The following is a 25648-nucleotide window of genomic DNA, read 5'->3' as shown; positions in this document are numbered from 1 at the left end:
ACTGGGACATAGTTCCACAGACGGCAGAGAGAGAGAGCACTGGGACATAGTTCCACAGACGGCAGAGAGAGAGAGCACCGGGACATAGTTCCACAGATGGCAGAGAGAGAGAGCACCGGGACATAGTTCCACAAATATATGCAAAGTCAAGATGGGACTTTATTTATGGAAGGCTGTAAAAGAAAATAGTAACAAGGGGAGATACTGTTATTTTGAAGGTTTCGTAGGCCTATATTCCTGGACAGTTGTTAAATCTGGGGGACGAAATGATATCTGACACAAGAGAGGTGTTGGACAGGGATAGCAATGATAGCAATGACAAGATAGTGACAGTAACTAGGACATCTTGATGCTTACCTTGTGAGCCAAACAATACCAACATGATGATAAGAAATGACACAGTCAGAGAAGGAAGAACTGAAACATGCAGAGAGATGGAATCTTTCCACAGTTTTTGACACCAATCTGGTCATTCAGACAGAGACCAAAAACTGTTTTCTTCGATACTACTCTACTACTGACTCCATGCCACTCGAACTAACTCTACTGACTCAATGCTATTCAACTAACTCTACTGACTCAATGCTATTCAACTAGCTCTACTGACTCAATGCTATTCAACTAGCTCTACTGACTCAATGCTATTCAACTGAGTCTAGTGACTCAATGCTACTCAACTAACTCAAAACCACTCTACTAACTCTACTGACTCAATAACACTCTACTAACTCTTCACTAACTCAACTCAATGCTAGCTACTCCACTAGCACCACTGATGGTAAGCCTACAAAAGAGGATTCCATGGTGCTCCAGTGTCCTGTAAACATCCTCAGTCACTCCCCTGCTAGCTATTCTTGTTCAGTGTCTTACCTTTGAAATCATCGTATATGATCCCATACAACTGTCTGGCCTCAGGCTCTCCTCCTGAGATCAAGAGCTTGAGAATCCCTTTAGGAGATGAACGAATCTTTGTTTTAGATGGGTTTCCTGGATCCAACCTGAGTCAATCTACACACAATACCCCATAATGACAAAACGAAAAAAGGTTTTTGCTAATTTGTTAAAAATAAAAAAACAGATGTACCTTATTTACATAAATATTTAAGTATTCAGTCCCTTTGCTATGAGACTCGAAATTGAGCTCCAGTGCATCCTGTTTCTGTTCATCATCGAGATGTTTCTACATCTTGATTGGGGTCCACCTGTGGTTAATTCAATTTATTGGACATGATTTGGAAACGATCACACCCGTCTATATAAGGTCCCACAGTTGACAGTGCATGTCAGAGAAACAACCAAGCCATGAGGTCGAAGGAATTGATCGTAGAGCTCCGAGACAGGATTGTGTCGAGGCATAGATCTGGGAAAAGGTGACAAAAAATGTCTGCAGCATTGAAGGTCCCCATGAACAGTGGCCTCCATCATTCCTAAATGGAAGAAGTTTGGAACAACCAAGACACTTCCTAGAGCTGGCCGCCCGGCCAAACAGAGCAATCGGGGGAGAAGGGCCTTGGTCAGGGAGGTGACCAAGAACCCAATGGTCACTCTGACAAAGCTCCAGAGTTTCTCTGTGGAGATGGGAGAACATTTCAGAAGGAACTCCTCAGTAAAAGGCACATGAAGGTTCACCTTCCAACAGGACAACGACCCTAAGCGCACAGCCAAGACAACGCAGGAGTGGCTTCGGGACAAGTCTCTGAATGTCCTTGAGTGGCCCTGCCAGATCCCGGACTTGAACTCGATCGAACATCTCTGGAGAGACCTGAAAACAGCTGTGCAGCGACACTCCTTGAGAGGATCTGCAGAGAAGAACGGGAGAAACTCCCCAAATACAGGTGTGCCAAGCTTGTACCATCATACCCAAGAAGACCCGAGGCTGTAATCACAGCCCAAGGTGCTTCAAAAAAGTACTGAGTTAAAAATCTGTTTTTTCTTTGTAATTAGGGGGTATTGTGTTAGATTGATGAGGGAAAAAAACAATTGAATCCATTATAGAATAAGGCTGTAACGTAACAAAATGTGGAAAAAGTGAAGGGGTCTGAATCCTTTCCAAATGCATTGTATGGAGAGGTAGGTCCATACAGATATACATCTAGAAAGGGTGATGTTATGGAGCAGAGCCCCAATGTCCTGCAATGAAACAGTTTGTCAGACATCTTGCTTGAGGGCAGTTCTAAACCAGCTAGTTTCATCTTTATGGGTTGGTCATCACCTAGTTATACAGTATTAAGGATATGGCTTGGGAGAGGTGGAGTCTACCGGATCCTAGCCTACATGGTATGTACACTACACACTAGCCAATGTACAGTACTTGAGTTCTACCTTTCTTTTTTGCAAACTCTCCCTCCTCTTCACTCTCTTCCTCCTCCCACTTTTTCTTCTTCTTCTCCTCTCTCCCAGGGGGCTCTAAGGTCTCCTGACCCCAGATTTCCCATTCAGGGGGTATGGGAACTTCCTCTGGATCACCACAGAGGAAGAGTGAGAGATCTGAAATCTATTGCTCTACAGGTTGATTAGTGCTGTCTGACTGTTCCCAGTAGCTCCAACTTCGACAGGCTTCGACTGATCAACAGCTCTACACATTGACTGGTCATGTCTGAAGGAGAATCTACTGTACGCCAACTTGTATTTGCTTTTGAACTATACACACCTATGCACTGGTCTATACCAACTCATACATTCACTAGCACTACACACTAGCTCCATACATGTACAACTCATCTAGGGAAGATACCTTCAGGGTTGCTTTCTGTGTCCTCCTCTTTCCCCTCTTGCTCTCCTTCTTTCTCAGAAGGTTTTCCTGTCTCCTCTACTTCAGGAGTAGGAGAGACTGTGAGCACTGACAGGTCACATCATTTGTTTGTTTGTTCATTAGTGTTTTTGTTTGTTCCTTCGTTCGTCCTCTTTTCATTCATTCATCTATTCATCCATCCATTATACTATTGTACCTACTATTGTACTAGTCCAGTCTAGTTCATAGCAACACAATGAGTTATAAAACTACTAACTAATGAAGTCCATTGAAATCCTACACAATGACAGATACCTTCTGCCTCAATCTCCTTCTCTTTCTCCACCACTGCTTCCCTTTCTCTCAATCCCTCACTCTCTCCAGGGCCCTCTTCCTCAGGTTGGGGGGGAACTGTGAATGTCAGAAAGGGTCCAAAAAACAGACACATCACAATTTGTTCACTTCGCCTTGCCCCCCCCATATGAGCTAGAATCTACAGGTCACGCTAGAAAGAGAATATTGTTTTTCCCACTTTCTCAAATGACTTTACACAGCTAGAAAGCTATAACCTTTATATCTCTCCTTCTCTGTTGTCTTCTCGTTCTTTTCCTCCATCCGCTCCACTTTCCTAGAGGGCTTCTCGCTTTTCCCAGAGTCCTCTGCTTCAGGTTTTGAGGAGGCTGTGTGCGAGTACCAGTGAAACATTTTTTTTTACCATCAGAGTGGGACCAAGGGGACTGCACATCATATGGCTACTTCATCATAGTCACGGCTCAATTAACTAATGGCATGCTAATATGATCCATGACAATAGCAGGCTCTTGACAGACCTCATCTATCATCGATTTTCTTTTCTGTACCTGAAAGTTGGTGAGTAATGTGTATTACTCTGTCTGTTCACAACATCATGGCAACAAGTAGACTTCTACACGTGAATGTTCCATTACACTCTAAATTCAATGCACAACGATTAGGCCTGTACTTTTTCCCAATCTTTTTATCCTTTCTCCTCCACTCCCTCTTTCTCCTCCACTCCCTCTTATCCTCCACTCCCTCTTTCTCCTCCACTCCCTCTTTCTCCTCCACTCCCTCTTCTCCTCCACTCCCTCTTTCTCCTCCACTCCCTCTTTCTCCTCCACTCCCTCTTTCTCCTCCACTCCCTCTTTCTCCTCCACTCCCTCTTTCTCCTCCACCCCCTCTTTCTCCTCCACTCCCTCTTTCTCCTCCACTCCCTCTTTCTCCTCCACTCCCTCTTTCTCCTCCACCCCCTCTTTCTCCTCCACTCCCTCTTTCTCCTCCACTCCCTCTTCTCCTCCACTCCTCCACTACCTCTTTCTCCTCCACTCTTTCTTTCTCCTCCACTCCTTCTTTCTCCTCCACTCCCTCTTCTCCTCCACTCCCTCTTCTCCTCCACTCCCTCTTTCTCCTCCACTCCCTCTTTCTCCTCCACACCCTCTTTCTCCTCCACTCCCTCTTTCTCCTCCACTCCCTCTTTCTCCTCCACTCCCTCTTTCTCCTCCACTCCCTCTTCTCCTCCACTCCCTCTTTCTCCTCCACTCCCTCTTTCTCCTCCACTCCCTCTTTCTCCTCCACTCCCTCTTTCTCCTCCACTCCCTCTTCTCCTCCACTCCCTCTTCTCCTCCACTCCCTCTTCTCCTCCACTCCCTCTTTCTCCTCCACTCCCTCTTTCTCCTCCACTCCCTCTTCTCCTCCACCCCCTCTTTCTCCTCCACTCCCTCTTTCTCCTCCACTCCCTCTTTCTCCTCCCCCCCCTCTTTCTCCTCCACTCCCTCTTTCTCCTCCACTCCCTCTTTCTCCTCCACTCCCTCTTCTCCTCCACTCCCTCTTCTCCTCCACTCCTCCACTACCTCTTTCTCCTCCACTCCCTCTTTCTCCTCCACTCCCTCTTCTCCTCCACCCCCTCTTTCTCCTCCACCCCCTCTTTCTCCTCCACTCCCTCTTTCTCCTCCACTCTCTCTTTCTCCTCCACTCCCTCTTTCTCCTCCACCCCCTCTTTCTCCTCCACCCCCTCTTTCTCCTCCACTCCCTCTTTCTCCCCCACTCCCTCTTTCTCCTCCACTCCCTCTTCTCCTCCACCCCCTCTTTCTCCTCCACTCCCTCTTCTCCTCCACTCCTCCACTCCCTCTTTCTCCTCCACTCCCTCTTTCTCCTCCACTCCCTCTTTCTCCTCCACGCCCTCTTTCTCCTCCACGCCCTCTTTCTCCTCCACTCCCTCTTTCTCCTCCACCCCCTCTTTCTCCTCCACCCCCTCTTTCTCCTCCACCCCCTCTTTCTCCTCCACCCCCTCTTTCTCCTCCACTCCCTCTTTCTCCTCCACTCCCTCTTTCTCCTCCACTCCCTCTTTCTCCTCCACCCCCTCTTTCTCCCCCACTCCCTCTTTCTCCCCCACTCCCTCTTCTCCTCCACCCCCTCTTTCTCCTCCACTCCCTCTTCTCCTCCACTCCTCCACTCCCTCTTTCTCCTCCACTCCCTCTTTCTCCTCCACTCCCTCTTTCTCCTCCACTCCCTCTTTCTCCTCCACTCCCTCTTTCTCCTCCACGCCCTCTTTCTCCTCCACGCCCTCTTTCTCCTCCACGCCCTCTTTCTCCTCCACTCCCTCTTTCTCCTCCACGCCCTCTTTCTCCTCCACGCCCTCTTTCTCGTTCTGTCTTAGATGTAGTTTTGCTCTTCGCATTGTCCTCTGCTTCAGCGGGTTTGGAGGTGACTGTGAACATTGAGCGATGTAGTCTTTTACAGTCCGATATGCATGTCTCTCTACACAATGCAAAGTACCACAGAACTACAGTACCCACATACTAGAACTACTACACATACTACTGAGGCTACAATACACAAGTTATACCTTTTTCAGTCTCTTTCTCCTTCACCTCTCCTTCCTCCCCCTCTTCTTCAAAGGGCATCTCAGTCTCTCCTGCATCTCCTGCCTCTTCACTATTAGCAGCTGAACAAAAAGCATTGCAACCTCCAAAAGGAGGAAATGGATCATTATTGCAAACAGCCAGAAAGTTTCAAAGAGCTCTCTAACAAGTACCTCCAAACAAGGAATTACTAATCAGCCAAGGGAAGTTGGGGAAAGAGTTGTACATGGGAAACTTTCTCCTTTAAATTATACATTTAAGATGACCGGGCTACATTTAAGATGACCGGGCTACATTTAAGATGACCGGGCTACATTTAAGATGACCGGGCTACATTTAAGATGACCAGGCTACATTTAAGATGACCAGGCTACATTTAAGATGACCGGGCTACATTTAAGATGACCGGGCTACATTTAAGATGACCGGGCTACATTTAAGATGACCTGGCTACATTTAAGATGACCGGGCTACATTTAAGATGACCAGGCTACATTTAAGATGACCTGGCTACATTTAAGATGACCGGGCTACATTTAAGATGACCGGGCTACATTTAAGATGACCGGGCTACATTTAAGATGACCAGGCTACATTTAAGATGACCAGGCTACATTTAAGATGACCGGGCTACATTTAAGATGACCGGGCTACATTTAAGATGACCGGGCTACATTTAAGATGACCTGGCTACATTTAAGATGACCGGGCTACATTTAAGATGACCAGGCTACATTTAAGATGGCCAGGCTATTGACCAATCAATGAGAAGGTATTGATTCTGCAGCACTCCCCCTACTGGGTGTATGGGTTCCATAAAATCTATTCTGCATAATCGTTCCGTTTCTTTGCATGGATCCAAGTGATCCAGAAGTATTCTCTATCAACAGGGGCGTGGTGTGACAGCCTACCATAGAGATAGTAGAGATCTATACAATGTTTTTTTATTTGGCAGAGACATACAAGAGCCCTCTATTCCTCTCGAAGGAGCTTACCCTGTGAGCTAGTGTGTAGCTAACACAGTCCCTGCGGATTCCCCCAAGCCAGTGCCCCCTCCACGCCGACTGATCCCAGTACAGATTGTGCTGCTGAGCCCCATAGGGAGGGAACGCTGGCAGCAGTTCCCAACCCCCCCCAGCCATCATGTTTCATCAACGTTACCCTCCCACCACCATTAATGTCTGACTCTCGCCCCCCTGACCCATTTTCAGAATAAGTAGATAGCTGACACCCCCTCACACATGCGCTCACATACACAGGGAAGCTGCATTTGCCTGTACACACAATGCACGCACACACCAACACATCCTCTGTATGGGGTACACACCAACACATCCTCTGTATGGGGCACACACCAACATATCCTCTGTATGGGGTACACACCAACACATCCTCTGTATGAGGTACACACACCAACACATCCTCTGTATGGGGTACACACACCAACACATCCTCTGTATGGGGTACACACACCAACACATCCTCTGTATGGGGTACACACACCAACACATCCTCTGTATGGGGTACACACACCAACACATCCTCTGTATGGGGTACACACACCAACACATCCTCTGTATGGGGTACACACACCAACACATCCTCTGTATGGGGTACACACACCAACACATCCTCTGTATGGGGTACACACACCAACACATCCTCTGTATGGGGTACACACACCAACACATCCTCTGTATGGGGTACACACACCAACACATCCTCTGTATGGGGTACACACACCAACACATCCTCTGTATGGGGTACACACACCAACACATCCTCTGTATGGGGTACACACACCAACACATCCTCTGTATGGGGTACACACACCAACACATCCTCTGTATGGGGGGCACACACCAACACATCCTCTGTATGGGGGGCACACACCAACACATCCTCTGTATGGGGGGCACACACCAACACATCCTCTGTATGGGGTGCACACACCAACACATCCTCTGTATGGGGTGCACACACCAACACATCCTCTGTATGGGGTGCACACACCAACACATCCTCTGTATGGGGTGCACACACCAACACATCCTCTGTATGGGGTGCACACACCAACACATCCTCTGTATGGGGTGCACACACCAACACATCCTCTGTATGGGGCACACACCAACACATTCTCTGTATGGGGCACACACCAACACATTCTCTGTATGGGGCACACACCAACACATCCTCTGTATGGGCTGCACACCAACACATCCTCTGTATGGGGCGCACACCAACACATCCTCTGTATGGGCCGCACACCAACACATCCTCTGTATAGGGTGCACACCAACACATCCTCTGTATGGGCCGCACACCAACACATCCTCTGTATAGGATGCACACCAACACATCCTCTGTATGGGCCGCACACCAACACATCTTCTGTATGGGGTACACACACCAACACATTCTTTGTATGAAGTGGGGGTGCTCTCAGGGACACTGCTGTTACACCTGGTGATCTTACACAACAGAAAGCATAAATGCATTTAATCTCAGTTACCCACGCTGCCTTGGGGGAAAGAGCGTTTCACCGTCCTACTGGTATTAATCTCTATCAGCTCGTCAGCCCAACTCGTACTGTCTGACACAAACACACACACAGACATGCACAGGGAACTGGGGTTAGATCTGCAAGAGTGTGTGTGGGTATTACGACTGTGCACGTGGGAGTGTGTTTGTGCGTGTTTGTGCATGTGCGCATGTGTGTGTGTGTGTTCAGGGGACGGCTTAGCAGAGCAGGACAGTGATGGAGCTTTCAAATCATCTGCTCTGGTCACTGGCAGCTGTGTGACACTTCACCCTCTAGAGCTTCCTGACTCCCAACACTAAAACAGCAGGCTGCCTCCCTACAGAATCATGTTCACAGTGCCTGTCAGCCTGCCATTCCAGCCACCAAAACACCTTGACATAAATCATACAAGTGTAATACAGCATATCAGGAAGTTGTGACATTTGATGACTTCCTAATATGGATGCCGTAGAGTTGGAGGTTCCCAAAGTCTATGCACAGTCCACCTAGTGTTTAACGTGAAGGAGAAAGTGAAATGATTAATTGTCGAATATTAAGCAAATTGTGACTGTAGACCCATGACTTTGTCTGTTGAAAGCAAGTCTGATCAAGTCCAAGCCCTCTCTATGAGCTTTAAACCATTCTCTATGTGGTTTGTTTCGGACTTCTCTCTCTCTCTCCCAGTGACTCCCCAGGGACCCAGTGTCTCTGAACCGTGAACCAGGGCCTTTATTACGACTGTGAACCAGGGCCTTTATTACAACTGTGAACCAGGGCCTTTATTACGACTGTGAACCAGGGCCTTTATTACGACTGTGAACCAGGGCCTTTATTACGAATGTGAACCAGGGCCTTTATTACGACTGTGAACCAGGGCCTTTATTACGACTGTGAACCAGGGCCTTTATTACGACTGTGAACCAGGGCCTTTATTACGACTGTGAACCAGGGCCTTTATTACGAATGTGAACCAGGGCCTTTATTACGAATGTGAACCAGGGCCTTTATTACGACTGTGAACCAAGGCCTTTATTACGACTGTGAACCAGGGCCTTTATTACGAATGTGAACCAGGGCCTTTATTACGACTGTGAACCAAGGCCTTTATTACGACTGTGAACCAAGGCCTTTATTACGACTGCCAATGCGCTCTCTCAGTCTAGCTCTCTCACTCTAGCTCTCTCACTCTAGCTCTCTCACTCTAGCTAGCTCTCTCCCCCTCTCTAGCCCCTCTCTCCACCCTCTCTTTCGCCTTCCTCTCTCTCTCTCTCTCACCCTCTCTCTCACGCTAGCCCACATTAACTGGGTTTCAGTGTCATTATCTAAATTGAATGAGCAGCTCTGACTTCAGATGTGATCATTGTGCAATATAACATACTTCCTCTTTATTTTTTAAATAGCCCTTTTTGTGCCAGGGAATAGATTATCTTTCTATGAAGCCACACCACAGGAATCTTTCAAATAAATCAGGAAGATTTCTAGATCTAGATTCAATGCTATAGATCTACTCTATTCTAAACTGCTACTCTATGGGTCTGGCTTACCTTCTTCTCTCTCTACATCCATTGGCTCAGGCAGGTCCGTTGGGGAAGGGGTTGTAGTGGGGGGAGGGCTCTCAGTCAGGGCAGGTGACGTGAGCTCCTCCGCGATTGGTGGATGGGGTGTGGATTCCTCTGTGATAGGCTGAGGGGATGTTGTAGGGGGTGTTGCCTCTGTGGTAATGATGGATGTTGTAAGTTCCTCGAGCTCTATAGGTGTAGGTGATGGGGGGGGTGTTCGGGGTCTGTAATGGGGGGGAGTCTGTTGGGTCCTTGGTCGGAAGGAGGGGCTCTTGAGGAGAGAGAGCATGTTCAAGGTAATGAGGGATGTATTAATTCATTAAAATGAATTGGAATGTCAGTGTACTTCCTGAATTGACTGGAATTTAAATGGAATTGACCCTGACTGTGACAGAGAGAATAAAAACAGTGATCTGGATAATTAAATAATCTGGTGATGACACGTGCCGGTCTGTCTGCACAAATGAACTGATGTGCCTGTCTGTCTGCACAAATGAACTGATGTGCCTGTCTGTCTGCACAAATGAACTGATGTGCCTGTCTGTCTGCACAAATGAACTGTTGTGCCTGTCTGTCTGCACAAATGAACTGATGTGCCTGTCTGTCTGCACAAATGAACTGATGTGCCTGTCTGTCTGCACAAATTAACTGATGTGCCTGTCTGTCTGCACAAATGAACTGATGTGCCTGTCTGTCTGCACAAATGAACTGATGTGCCTGTCTGTCTGCACAAATGAACTGATGTGCCTGTCTGTCTGCACAAATGAACTGATGTGCCTGTCTGTCTGCACAAATTAACTGATGTGCCTGTCTGTCTGCACAAATGAACTGATGTGCCTGTCTGTCTGCACAAATGAACTGATGTGCCTGTCTGTCTGCACAAATGAACTGATGTGCCTGTCTGTCTGCACAAATGAACTGATGTGCCTGTCTGTCTGCACAAATGAACTGATGTGCCTGTCTGTCTGCACAGATGAACTGACGTGCCTGTCTGTCTGCACTGATGAACTGACTGTCCTGTCTGTCTGCACTGTGACGACCCTCCCCCTCTGTCTGCCAAATTCTTTCTATTGGCTCCTGTTTTCCTTAATAGTATGGCGGTAGGTGGAGCCGGGAGGGATGCTCGGGTGTGTCCCAGGGATAAATACATCTTTCCCTCATTCATTGAGGAGACTCTCTCCATGCAGACAAACCTGTATTTTTGTTTGTGACATTTTGTTGCGTGTTTATTTTGGCACCTCAACACCCCTCATTACCACCATCTATGCACACAACCACTCACACTGCTTACTACACACATCATTGTTAATTGTATATAGTTTACTTTGGTTAATAAATATATTTTTGTTATTCCTTGATCTCTGTGTTGCCTCCCTTTTTGTTACGGGCTACGAGCCGGTTCGTGACAGCACAGATGAATTTACTATTATGTAGTCACATGACACACTTATGCGCGAGCACACGTACATATATGCACACATACAAAAACACACACTCTTACCCACCACGTCCTCTGTATTTTGTGTCTTTCCTGTCACATAAACACATTTGTGAATAATGAGACAATTTGTCACTTGTTTGGGTTAATGTAGGCAAGATAAATTATCACAATAACACGTAATGCCACCTGTCAGTCTGGGTGTCCCTGTCATTTGTTACCGTGGCTCTAGACAGCCATTTGCACAACGCTAATGATGATATTGTGATTCAGGGAGGGATTGAGAGACTGTTCCCAGAACACCTAATGACACCCAGATGAGTGACAGGATGGTTACTTGAACGTTTGACCTCCTACGGACTACTTTATTACCATGTGATTGGCTGGGTTTTAATACATGCTCATGTTTATGTTGAATTCTACTGGCCATTCTCTAAATCTGTTGAAGGGTCTGTTTGTACAAGATGGAGTCTGTTTGTACATGGAGTCTGTTTGTACATGATGGAGTCTGTTTGTACATGATGGAGTCTGTTTGTACATGATGGAGTCTGTTTGTACATGATGGAGTCTGTTTGTACATGATGGAGTCTGTTTGTACATGATGGAGTCTGTTTGTACATGATGGAGTCTGTTTGTACAAGATGGAGTCTGTTTGTACATGATGGAGTCTGTTTGTACATGATGGAGTCTGTTTGTACAAGATGGAGTCTGTTTGTACGTGGAGTCTGTTTGTACATGATGGAGTCTGTTTGTACATGATGGAGTCTGTTTGTACATGATGGAGTCTGTTTGTACATGATGGAGTCTGTTTGTACATGATGGAGTCTGTTTGTACATGATGGAGTCTGTTTGTACATGATGGAGTCTGTTTGTACATGATGGAGTCTGTTTGTACAAGATGGAGTCTGTTCAAGATGGAGTCTGTTTGAACATGATGGAGTCTGTTTGTACATGATGGAGTCTGTTTGTACAAGATGGAGTCTGTTTGTACATGATGGAGTCTGTTTGTACAAGATGGAGTCTGTTTGTACATGATGGAGTCTGTTTGTACAAGATGGAGTCTGTTTGTACATGATGGAGTCTGTTTGTACATGATGGAGTCTGTTTGTACAAGATGGAGTCTGTTTGTACATGGAGTCTGTTTGTACATGATGGAGTCTGTTTGTACATGGAGTCTGTTTGTACATGATGGAGTCTGTTTGTACATGATGGAGTCTGTTTGTACAAGATGGAGTCTGTTTGTACATGGAGTCTGTTTGTACATGATGGAGTCTGTTTGTACATGGAGTCTGTTTGTACATGATGGAGTCTGTTTGTACATGATGGAGTCTGTTTGTACATGATGGAGTCTGTTTGTACATGGAGTCTGTTTGTACATGATGGAGTCTGGTTGTACATGATGGAGTCTGGTTGTACATGATGGAGTCTGTTTGTACATGGAGTCTGTTTGTACATGATGGAGTCTGTTTGTACATGATGGAGTCTGTTTGTACATGATGGAGTCTGTTTGTACATGATGGAGTCTGGTTGTACAAGATGGAGTCTGGTTGTACAAGATGGAGTCTGGTTGTACATGATGGAGTCTGGTTGTACAAGATGGAGTCTGTTTGTACAAGATGGAGTCTGTTTGTACATGATGGAGTCTGTTTGTACATGATGGAGTCTGTTTGTACATGATGGAGTCTGTTTGTACAAGATGGAGTCTGGTTGTACAAGAGGGAGTCTGGTTGTACATGGAGTCTGTTTGTACATGATGGAGTCTGTTTGTACATGGAGTCTGTTTGTACATGGAGTCTGTTTGTACATGGAGTCTGTTTGTACATGATGGAGTCTGTTTGTACATGGAGTCTGTTTGTACATGATGGAGTCTGTTTGTACATGATGGAGTCTGTTTGTACATGATGGAGTCTGTTTGTACATGGAGTCTGTTTGTACATGATGGAGTCTGGTTGTACATGATGGAGTCTGTTTGTACATGATGGAGTCTGTTTGTACATGATGGAGTCTGTTTGTACATGATGGAGTCTGTTTGTACATGATGGAGTCTGTTTGTACATGATGGAGTCTGTTTGTACATGATGGAGTCTGTTTGTACATGATGGAGTCTGGTTGTACAAGATGGAGTCTGGTTGTACATGATGGAGTCTGTTTGTACAAGATGGAGTCTGTTTGTACATGATGGAGTCTGGTTGTACATGATGGAGTCTGGTTGTACATGATGGAGTCTGTTTGTACATGATGGAGTCTGGTTGTACATGGAGTCTGTTTGTACATGATGGAGTCTGTTTGTACATGATGGAGTCTGTTTGTACATGATGGAGTCTGTTTGTACATGATGGAGTCTGTTTGTACAAGAGGGAGTCTGGTTGTACATGGAGTCTGTTTGTACATGGAGTCTGTTTGTACATGATGGAGTCTGTTTGTACATGATGGAGTCTGTTTGTACAAGAGGGAGTCTGGTTGTACATGGAGTCTGTTTGTACATGATGGAGTCTGTTTGTACAAGATGGAGTCTGTTTGTACAAGATGGAGTCTGTTTGTACATGATGGAGTCTGTTTGTACATGATGGAGTCTGTTTGTACAAGATGGAGTCTGTTTGTACATGATGGAGTCTGTTTGTACATGATGGAGTCTGTTTGTACATGATGGAGTCTGTTTGTACAAGATGGAGTCTGTTTGTACATGGAGTCTGTTTGTACATGATGGAGTCTGTTTGTACATGGAGTCTGTTTGTACATGATGGAGTCTGTTTGTACATGATGGAGTCTGTTTGTACAAGATGGAGTCTGTTTGTACATGGAGTCTGTTTGTACATGATGGAGTCTGTTTGTACATGGAGTCTGTTTGTACATGATGGAGTCTGTTTGTACATGATGGAGTCTGTTTGTACATGATGGAGTCTGTTTGTACATGATGGAGTCTGTTTGTACATGGAGTCTGTTTGTACATGATGGAGTCTGGTTGTACATGATGGAGTCTGTTTGTACATGGAGTCTGTTTGTACATGATGGAGTCTGTTTGTACATGATGGAGTCTGTTTGTACATGATGGAGTCTGTTTGTACATGATGGAGTCTGGTTGTACAAGATGGAGTCTGGTTGTACATGATGGAGTCTGGTTGTACAAGATGGAGTCTGTTTGTACATGGAGTCTGTTTGTACATGATGGAGTCTGTTTGTACATGGAGTCTGTTTGTACATGATGGAGTCTGTTTGTACATGATGGAGTCTGTTTGTACATGGAGTCTGTTTGTACATGATGGAGTCTGGTTGTACATGATGGAGTCTGTTTGTACATGATGGAGTCTGTTTGTACATGATGGAGTCTGTTTGTACATGATGGAGTCTGGTTGTACATGATGGAGTCTGTTTGTACAAGATGGAGTCTGTTTGTACATGATGGAGTCTGGTTGTACATGATGGAGTCTGTTTGTACATGATGGAGTCTGGTTGTACATGGAGTCTGTTTGTACATGATGGAGTCTGTTTGTACATGATGGAGTCTGTTTGTACATGATGGAGTCTGTTTGTACATGATGGAGTCTGTTTGTACATGATGGAGTCTGTTTGTACAAGAGGGAGTCTGGTTGTACATGGAGTCTGTTTGTACATGATGGAGTCTGTTTGTACATGATGGAGTCTGTTTGTACAAGAGGGAGTCTGGTTGTACATGGAGTCTGTTTGTACATGGAGTCTGTTTGTACATGATGGAGTCTGTTTGTACATGATGGAGTCTGTTTGTACAAGAGGGAGTCTGGTTGTACATGGAGTCTGTTTGTACATGATGGAGTCTGTTTGTACAAGATGGAGTCTGTTTGTACAAGATGGAGTCTGTTTGTACATGATGGAGTCTGTTTGTACAAGATGGAGTCTGTTTGTACATGGAGTCTGTTTGTACATGGAGTCTGTTTGTACATGGAGTCTGTTTGTACATGGAGTCTGTTTGTACATGGAGTCTGTTTGTACATGGAGTCTGTTTGTACATGATGGAGTCTGTTTGTACATGATGGAGTCTGTTTGTACAAGAGGGAGTCTGGTTGTACATGGAGTCTGTTTGTACATGATGGAGTCTGTTTGTACAAGGGGGAGTCTGTTTGTACAAGATGGAGTCTGTTTGTACAAGAGGGAGTCTGGTTGTACATGGAGTCTGTTTGTACATGATGGAGTCTGTTTGTACAAGGGGGAGTCTGTTTGTACAAGATGGAGTCTGTTTGTACAAGAGGGAGTCTGGTTGTACATGGAGTCTGTTTGTACATGATGGAGTCTGTTTGTACAAGGGGGAGTCTGTTTGTACAAGGGGGAGTCTGTTTGTACAAGAGGGAGTCTGGTTGTACAAGAGGGAGTCTGGTTGTACAAGAGGGAGTCTGGTTGTACAAGAGGGAGTCTGGTTGTACAAGAGGGAGTCTGGTTGTACAAGAGGGAGTCTGGTTGTACAAGAGGGAGTCTGGTTGTACAAGAGGGAGTCTGGTTGTACATGATGGAGTCTGTTTGTACATGATGGAGTCTGTTTGTACATGATAGGGGCTGTGTGTGTGCACTCACACATGTGTATGCGTGAGTGTGTATGGCATGTAGACGTGTGAGTAAAAAAAAAAAGGTCAAGAAGTGTTTGTGCGTGTGTGACACAGGAGTCTGGTGCGGAGAGGATAGCTCATAATGGGGTGACTGGAATATTATCAAACCCATGGAAACCTTGTGTTTGTGTTTGACACCATTCCATGAATTCCTTTCCAGGCATTACTATGAGCCCATCCTCCCCAATTAAGGTAACACCAGCCACCTGTGGTGTGAGTGTAAGGTTTAAAGAGTCAGAGTCTGTGTTTTCTACTTAGCATAGAGGGAATCCTCTTGACCTGCCACAACCTGACCTGCAAAGGCAGCTTTAGGAAGGGGAGGGGCCAAGGGTTAGGACTTGGTCTCTCTGGTCAGCCCTCATTTTCCCTCCCCCACACCCATCTGGCCAAAGTAGATCAGCCCGTCTAGTCACTAGACAGCTTGTCCCCTATCCATCTGAGCCTGCTCAATAGAAGGGACTGACCAGCTAACTGGCTGACCGGCTGGGGGAGGGACTGACTGACTGGCTGGCTGGCTGGCTGGGAGTGAGACTGACTGACTGGCTGGCTGACTGACTGGGGGAGGGACTGACTGACTGGCTTACCAGCTGACTGGCAAGGGGAGGGAGGGACTGACTGACTGGGAGAGGGACTGACTGACTGGCTGGCTGACTGACTGGGGGAGGGACTGACTGGCTTACCAGCTGACTGGCAAGGGGAGGGACTGACTGACTGACTGGGAGAGGGACTGACTGACTGACTGGCTGGCTGACTGACTGGGGGAGGGACTGACTGACTGGCTTACCAGCTGACTGGTAAGGGGAGGGACTGGTTGACTGGCTGGGAGAGGGACTAACTGACTGGCTGCCTGTCTGGAAGTGAGACTGACTGATTGGCTGGAGGAGGGACTGACTGACTGGCTGACTGGCTGGGGGAGGAACTGACTGACTGGCTGACTGCCTCTGGGTGGGAGGCCCAGGAGACTAAGGGAGATGTTTCTGTAGTGTAGTGGCTGGCCCCATACACATGTTACTGGGCTGTTTAATCGGATAGACTCTGCTGTGTGAAGGGAAGCAGAGAGGAGCTTCTCTTTCCCCTATTATACAGCATAACACGCTTCCCCAACATACACTCTGCAGACAGACTTGTGTGGATGGAATGTGCGTTCTGTATGTAGGGAAGAAGGATGGTTACCCGTGTACAGACACACGCATACATGCACAAACCAACACAAACTCAATGAGAAAACCATACTCATGCTCACTCACTTGCACACACGCTCGCACGCACGTACCCCCCCCCCCCCCCCAATCTAAACACAGACAGGTCATAGTGCTGAGTCTTGAGACATCGTCAATGGGGACTGGAGAGTGGAGGGTTTGCAGGGCTTGGTACAGTCATTTGTTATGACTGGACTGGGAATTATAGGGTGTTCTATTCTTAGGTCTAGAGGGGTAGACTCCTGGTCAGACACAGCTTGTATTGTACCTGTAGGAAGGTGATGGGAGGTGGGAAGGTGGGGTGTGTGTGTGTGTGTGTGTGTGTGTTCCACCATCAGAGTAAGACCTCAGACCTCTGTTCCTAGGGAGGAAGAGGGGAGGATGAGGATGATTTATGAGTTTCACTGTGCCAAGCCATATGCCATCCACACAGACACACACACACGCACACACACGCACACACACACACACGCACACACACACACACACACACACACACACACACACACACACACACATACACACAGGTAATAAGACGCTCCAAACATCAGGGTCATGCCCAAGCCAGATAAACTATTCTAACCAGCAGATAAAAGATAAAGCAAGATAGCATCACATCTTAGTGGTAGCTCTAAGTATAGCAGATCTGAAGCCCATTGTCAAGTGTATCAGAGTATCAAGCTTAGAGAAAGCTACTGATATGGTGTGGTATGCTGTACACTCTTAGTATCTAAAAGGGTTATTCTGCTGTCCCCATAGGATAATCCTTTAAGTTTCAGGTATAACCTTCTACCTGGAACCAAAAAGGTGCTCCTATGGGGACAGCCAAAGAACCCTTTTGGAAATCTTTTCGTCTTCTAAGAGTGTAGTTTGGAAGGTTTGGGGTCAGCTCCATTCAATTCTGGTCAATTCAGGAAGTGTACTGACATTTCAATTCCAACTCCAATTCTCTTCAGTGCTTTTCAATTAGGAAAAAAAATGTTTTTAAAGACTTATTTCACCTTTATTTAACCAGGTAGGCTAGTTGAGAACAAGTTCTCATTTACAACTGTGACCTGGCCAAGATAAAGCAAAGCAGTGTGAACAGACAGCAACACAGTTACACATGGAGTAAACAATAAACAAGTCAGTAACACAGTAGAAAAAAAGAAAAGAGGAGTCTATATACATTGTGTACAAAAGGCATGAGGAGGTGGGCGAATAATTACAAATTAGCAGATTAACACTGGAGTGATAAATGTGCAAAAGAGCAGAAAAGTAAATAAATAAAAACAGTATGGGGATGAGGTAGGTAAATTGGGTGGGCTATTTACCGATGGACTATGTACAGCTGCAGCGATCGGTTAGCTGCTCAATTCAAAATGTTGAATTGGAATTGGGATTTTGTTTACTTTCTGGAAAGACTCGAATTGAAATGGAATGAACCCCAAACCTGGTAGTTTGTTAGACTGTGGTCTTCTCTAACAACAGTATAGCTGTCTCAGTGGTTGCCTAGTTGAAAATAACACACTGAAAATAAAATACAATAGACCCACTTACTGCGGTATATAAAATGAGCAATATGTCTGATGACAAAATGTCTTTAATTGTCTTTGTAGGAAATAGTATGCAATAATTGGTCAAATGTGACAATTCAAGTTTGTGTCACTACCTAACCTTGATCCTCTCACTGTGGTCTTTGAAAAGTCCCTAAAGGAATTTAGACTGTGCTTCAGTCAGCTGCTCCTCCTCACAGCTTATCAGTGACTTTATCGGAGCTCCTGACGTCGGCCTAAAAAGTCCAAAAAGTGCTGCGCTGTTCAACAACACCACTTAATGGATTTCCTCAAAGAAAATTCTGACGACATCACAGACGACGTTCCTGGCATTCCCTCTTTCTTGGGCCTCTCCCTCCCTGCTTCCCACGTCCTAAGTGCTTTTCTGGAGGAACACGAGCGGCGCACCAGCTCCCTAGATGCCAGGTTTAAATTTAGCCTGGGACCGTCGTCGGTCGGAACAAGACCCGGTTCTGAGGACCACTTTATATTCATGGCCTTGACAGTGTGTGTTTGGTCCTGTCGGATATGGGCTCCTCAAACCCAGTCAGTCAAAAAGAATCCAGTCAGACAGTCCATACTGTAGCAGCTCAACGCCCACTCTCTCCTATGAATGAACTAGAGGGACTAGCCAGTAGCCACATATTGCATTAATGTCAACCAAGATGATGGCTTGACAATGATAATGCACAAGAGAGAATGTACGTCTGAAATAAACACACACACCTATAACCTATAACTACTATCTATAATTTTGGACTTATCACTACCTCTACCTTCTCTAGGTGCCCTCCTCCCTGAATACTAGCAGAGGCTTCCTGAGTAGCGGTTGTGAACGGATGTGGTTCTGGTGTGGTAGTGGGGGTTATGGCTGTAGTTTCAGGTTCACTTTGACTTTCAGTTATGGAGGTAGTAGTGGTGGTTGAAGGTGGTCAAAGGCAAATGTTCTGAAAGTTCTGTGAGAAAGAAGATTCCAAGTTGACTAACAAACATCCCCCTCTCCAACCAAAACATCCCCCTCTCCAACCAAAACATCCCCCTCTCCAACCAAAACAACCCCTCCTGCCCAAAACATCCCCCTCTCCACCCAAAACATCCCCCTCTCCACCCAAAACATCCCCCTCCCGCCCAAAACATCCCCCTCTCCAACCAAAACATCCCCCTCCCGCCCAAAACATCCCCCTCTCCAATCAAAACATCCCCCTCTCCACCCAAAACATCCCCCTCCCTGTTTAAACCGAAACAATATTGGAAGCACTAAGACTAGTCTAAAAGCATATGTCATATATTTAAATCAATAAATAGTTTTAAAACAAATCGAATATAGATCTGCGAGTTTTACAAGTCTGTTTTAACTACTGTCCCCCATCCAGTCCTATAGGGTGCCGGTTGTAACATGCAATATTTTGTGAAAAATGAGTTCCTTGTCACAAAAAGTAACGGCGGCCCAGTCAGCCTGTAGACTAACTAATGAGAGACCAGTGAGAGACCAGTGCTGTCTGTCAGTTCTGATGTTGCCACTTTGCCCATGGTTTCCATCTAAACGCTCGGAGCAGAGAGTGTCTCCACAGAGAGAATCCCTAATCAAATTCCCTTTTATTCATTCCTCTAGGAGTTCCTCTCCCGGAATCACACCGCATTACAGCACACTTAAACATTCACACTCCCTCCCTCTCTCTCTCACACACACACACTCCCCCTCTCTCTCACACACACACACACACACACTCCCCTGCTCTCTCTCTCACTCTCTCTCTCTTGCTCTGTCTGTCTGTCTGTCTGTCTGTCTGTCTGTCTGTCTCTCTCTCTCTCCTCTCTCTCATCCTTTTCCCCTGCCTCTGCTTTACCACCCACACACTCGTTCCCCACCCCCCCTCTTCTCTTTCATTATCTCTTTCTCTTCCATGCTTCTCCACCAGTGTGACTTCAGTCCAACATAAGTAAGAAAGAACTGTGGAAAGATTCCTCCAGTGAAAGCTAGCGTAGCTGGGATGAAAAGGACATAACGGTGCCAACAGTACAGGGAGGCCTATCAATAATATAGAAGACAAGACCAGCGCTGCAACCAACAAAGAAGAACAGAGGGAGCTGGATGAAGAACATAGAGATGGAACGATGCGTTAGATGGAGGGATAAAGGGATACATAAAAGAGAGAGTGGGTGTGAGAGAGAAAGTGGATGCAGCATCCTCTGCTTGGCTTGTTTTAACTTACTAGAACCACCGCCCATGGGGGCACCAGCGACTGCACCTGAAAAGGAGGGGGAGAGAGAGGGGGGGGGGGGACAAAAGAAAGAGGATAAGTATCTGTTTATTTATGCATTCATTTGACAAAGTCATCCCTCCCTCATTTATCATACTCTGTAGAAAGAGCAAGTAAATCAGCGTTCTTCAAATCTGGCCTGACCTGAGTGGGTGCAGGCTTTTGCTCCAACCCAGTACCAAACACACCTGATTCAACCAATTAACTACCGTTGATAATTTGTCCATTAATCAGTTAAATCCATTGTGTTGGTGCTGGACGGGCACATTCCGTGGGACCAGGACAGCGGAAACACTGATCTATATGCAGTTCGTGGCAGGACGGGAGTAGCTGGCCTAGATGATTATTTTATGATCGCTAGCCCCCCCTCCCCCCCCACACACTACACAGCTTTGTTCTCTGCTCTTAGGTAAAGGGGAAAGAACTCTGCATCTCGATTTCTCTCTCTATCTCTTCCCCTCACTCTCTTTTCTTCCCCCTGTCCTTCTCTATTTTTTTTACGTAACTCATCTCTCTTTCATTCAGGACATTGGACAGAGACGTCTGGGGATTCCACATGCATCCTTCATACATGTTTCAAATAAATATTTATTATCAAAAATAACACAAGAACCTAACCTTTTATGCGTAAAGGATCCAACATAGTGTAACAATTCCAGTAAAAAGTGTCTGCTAAATGGCATATATGTGACATATTATATATACAATTTGTGTTTCAGAATACTTCATCCCTTAAAATCAAATGATTACCAACCCACAGTTTTAGTAATTACATATTAGATACATAGTTGTTACACTGTTACAGATCAACAACAGTGCATAAGACAAACCATTTTGGGTGACTGTACTTGACAAAACTGCAGTAAGTCGCTAACATTTATTGTTACCAGCAGTTTTCTTTCTATTCAGCGTACCTATAGTACCTTACCTACAGTAAGTAGACAGAATAGAATATTCTAGAATGAACTTTCTGTATGAGTGAGCTGTATAAGAGGGACCTGTTCAAAGGGAACATAGAATAGAACTGGGGCACATACAGGTGTTGGGGGATCCGTTGGGTGTGGGCAGGTATGAGCCAGCCTTCCAGGACTTGGCTTTGAAGCCCTTCTTGCAGCGCTGACAGTCCTGTCCCGTGGTGTTGTGTTCACACTGACACTGGAGGTCTCCCTCCTGCAGCAGGCACAGCGATGCATGTAGGTTACACTTACACCTGGGTACAGGAGACAGGAGGAAGAATGTGAGTGTGTGAAAGGAGAGGTGTGTGTGTGACTGTTTATGGATGTGCGAGATGTTTACACCAAGAGGGGATGACAAGTGAGTGTCTGTGAGTGGGTGTGTGGGGTTGTGTCTGGGTGTGTGAAAGGGTAGCAAAGGCACAGGAGTGAGTGTGTACTATATTGTATGTTGCAGCGACCTTGATCCAACACCTAGGCACCTCGTCAACAGATTCACATCCCTTGACGTAACAGTAAAGGTGATGGGTTCAAGCCCCAGTCAGGACTACCTACTAACTCCCTAACAATATCTTAAATGAAACAATAACACAGTTGACCTAAACCAGAAGAATGACAGGTTTTGTGTTATATATCACAGAAACGTTTGCAGGTCACATTTAGACACCTGAGTGGAGGGAAGAGAGGAGCAGTAGGAAGTCTCTTACATGCTGACTAGACCGGTTGCGAGCGTGCTGATTTTGTCCATCCACACCAGACGCGATCAGGACACACAGGTTGAAATATCAAAATGAACCAACTATATTAATTTGGGGACAGGTTGAAAAGTATTTAACATTCATGGTAATTAGCTACCTTGCTTGCTGTTGATTGCTAATTTGTCCTGGGATATATAAACATTGGGTTGTTTTACCTGAAATGGACAAGGTCCTCTACTCCAACAATTAATCCACAGATAAAAGGGTAAACAAAGTTTGTTTCTAGTAATCTCTCCTCCTTCAGGCTTCTTCTTCTTCAGACTCTATATGTCGGTTGGCAACCAACTTTAAGGTGCGTTACCACTACCAACTGAACTGGAGTGTGGACTTCAGTTCATCTTTCAATCACCCACGTGGGTATATGCTCCTAAAAACCAATGGGGAGATGGGAGAGGCGGGCATCAAACGCAGCGCATCAAACGTCACAAATAGAACCAGGTTCTATTTTAGCGCCTGGCTACACAGATGCACGCGAGCAGTTCGGATGCAATGATTAAATAGCATGTATGTGTACATTTATTTAGCAACGCTCACGCATGTAACGCGAGAGGTGTGGCCAGCTTGTTAGACACCTGGGTGGAGGGGAGAGAGGAGCAGCAATAGTAAGTGTGTGAACTCTAACTTGATTATAGTGAACACTTGGCAAAGTGTAATGTTTGACTTATACACACTTGCATTCAAGAGACAATAAGGAAGAATACAATGTGGATCTAGTACCATAACATCATTGACAGACAGCTCTGAACTCTCACTGATGCATACTCAAAACTACTGCTTGTTCAAGAATAAATCTGCTCAGTTTGGTCGATAATTGCCAGGAAAGCCGGGCTGATAGGTTTGTGTGTTTGAGTGTGCATGTTTGCGTACGTGCGTGCATGCGTGTTGTGTGGGCACATATTTATGTGTGTGTGTTTGCGTGCATGCGTGTTGTCTGTGACAAGGGGCAGAGCCCAGGTGGGTTGGTCCAGCCATAAGAATCATGAGACAGGAAATGAGGATCTTGAGGATGTCACGGTGGCTCTGACTTTAAATTACAGTCTTTTCCAGATGAGCGGCTGGATTCCAATCTGGTTTGTTCTGCTGGAGTGGACAGCTATCCGTCTACATCAAATATTCAATGAATGGGCCCTGTACTCTGGCAAAATTACTACTTCAAGCTTCCTTCATCACTTCTCTGTCTCTCTCTCTCTCCGTCTGGACCCTTTCTTTCTCTCTCACAATCTCCCCTCTCTCTCTCTCTCAAATCAAATCAAATTGTATTTGTCACATGCGCCGACTACAACAGGTAGTTCACCTTACAGTGAAATGCTTTCTTACAAGCCCCTAACCAACAATGCAGTTTAAAAAATAGAAATGAGAATAAGAAATAAAAGTTCCAAGTAGATAAAGAGCAGAGGTAAAATAACAATAGCGAGGCTATATATAGGGGGTACCGGTACAGAGTCAATGTGCGGGGGCTCCGGTTAGTCAAGGTAATTTAGGTAATATGTACATGTAGGTAAAGTTATTAAAGTGACTATGCACAGATGATAAGAGAGTAGCAGCGGTGTAAAAGAGAGCGGGGGGGGGGGGGGCAATGCTAATAATCTTGGTAGCCATTTGATTAGATATTCAGGAGTCTGATGGTTTGGGGGTAGAAGCCTCTTGGACCTAGACTTGGTGCTCCTGTACCGCTTGCCGTGTGGTAGCAGAGAGAATAGTCCATGACTAGCGTGGCTGGAATCAATTTTTAGGGCCTTCCTCTGACACCGCCTGGTATAGAGGTCCTGGATGGAAGGAAGCTTGGTACTGGGCCGTACTCTCTCTATCTCGTCTCTCTAGTTTCAGATGTACACCTCCCTCCCTGCGTCACCAGTCCTCTCCTTTAACTGCATTACCTACATTATTACCTTTCGTTCCATTATAGCACCTAACTCTAGAACATAGTGGAGGAGTGTACACTAACACCCCAATCCACAAAACATCTCAGAGTACGAGTGATAGGACCTAGGATCTGTCCATATAATATTATTCATTATGATCTAAAAGGAAAATCTGACCCTAGATCAGCACTCCTATTCTGAGACACTATGTGGATACGGACCCTGGACTAAAACTTTATAGATCACAGTGAATCACTGAATCCATTCAGAGAGAAGCACAGCCCTATATTCACCTAGACACATGCACGTACACGCACGCACACACACATGCAAACAAATGCGTATACATTGAGGATACCAAACATTAGGAACATCTTCCTAATATTGAGTTGCACCCCTGACTTTTTTTTACCCTCAGATCAGCCTAAATTCATTGGGCCATGGACTCTACAAGGTGACAAAAGCGTTGCACAGGGATGGGGGGCCCATGTTAACTCCAATGCTTCCCATAGTTGTGTCAAGTTGGCTGGATATCCTTTGGGTGCTGGACTATTCTTGATACACACGGAAAACTGATGAGTGTGAAAAACCCAGCAGCGTTGCAGTTCTTGACACAAACCGGTGCGCCTTGCACCTACAACCATACCCCATTCAAAGGCACTTATATTTATTGTCTTGCCCATTCACCCTCGGAATGGCACACATACAGTCCATGTCTCAATTATCTCAAGGCTTAAAAATCCTTCTTTAATCTTAAGGATCCGCCCCTTTAAAAAAAATAAAAAAATTCACCTAAAATTACATACCCAAATCTAACTGCCTGTAGCTCAGGACCTGAAGCAAGGATATGCATTTTTCTTGATACCATTTGAAAGGGAACACTTTGAAGTTTGCAGAAATGTGAAACGAATGTAGGAGAATATAACACATTATATCTGGTAAAAGATAATACAAAGAAAAAAACATGCGTTTTTTTTGTCCCACCATCTTTGAAATGCAAGGGAAAGGCGCAATTTAGATGTTGTCCACCGGATGGCAGCATTGTATGTGCTAAGTTTTAGACTGATCCAATGAACCATTGTATTTCTGTTCAACATTTTGTGTTAAGACTGCTCAAATGTGCCTAATTGTTTTATTCGTAATTTTTTAAGTTCATAACTGTGCACTCTCCTCAAACAATAGCATGGTATTAGTTCACTGTAATAGCTACAGTAAATTTGACAGTGTAGTTAGATTAACAAGAATTTAAGCTTTCTGCCAATATCAGATATGTCTATGTCCTGGGAATTTTTCCTGTTACTTACAATGTCATGCTAATCACATTAGCATACATTAGCTCAACCATACCGAGAGTGGGATATCAATCTGTAGAGAT

General features: G+C 45.5%; 1 protein-coding gene across 9 annotated transcripts in view; it reads right to left on the bottom strand.

Moving 5' to 3' along the window:
• Positions 1-25648, bottom strand: part of ntng2b (netrin g2b) — a 184649-nt gene that overhangs the window by 6726 nt on the left and 152275 nt on the right. For all 9 annotated transcript variants that reach the window (XM_090233914.1, XM_090233910.1, XM_090233913.1 and 6 more), the window contains 2 exons: positions 21738-21910; positions 20653-20688 (listed from right to left, as the gene is read on the bottom strand). In XM_090233914.1, coding sequence (XP_090090040.1) covers positions 20653-20688; positions 21738-21910 — 209 coding nt within the window. The remainder of the gene's footprint in view (positions 1-20652; positions 20689-21737; positions 21911-25648) is intronic.

The sequence above is a fragment of the Oncorhynchus mykiss genome, chromosome 5 (assembly GCF_057628025.1).
Source record: "Oncorhynchus mykiss isolate SJ-2025 chromosome 5, ASM5762802v1, whole genome shotgun sequence".
In the NCBI taxonomy this organism is placed as follows: Eukaryota; Metazoa; Chordata; class Actinopteri; order Salmoniformes; family Salmonidae; genus Oncorhynchus; species Oncorhynchus mykiss.
The sequence above is the reverse complement of the archived record's forward strand: the minus strand, read 5'-3'. Positions and strand labels throughout refer to the sequence as shown.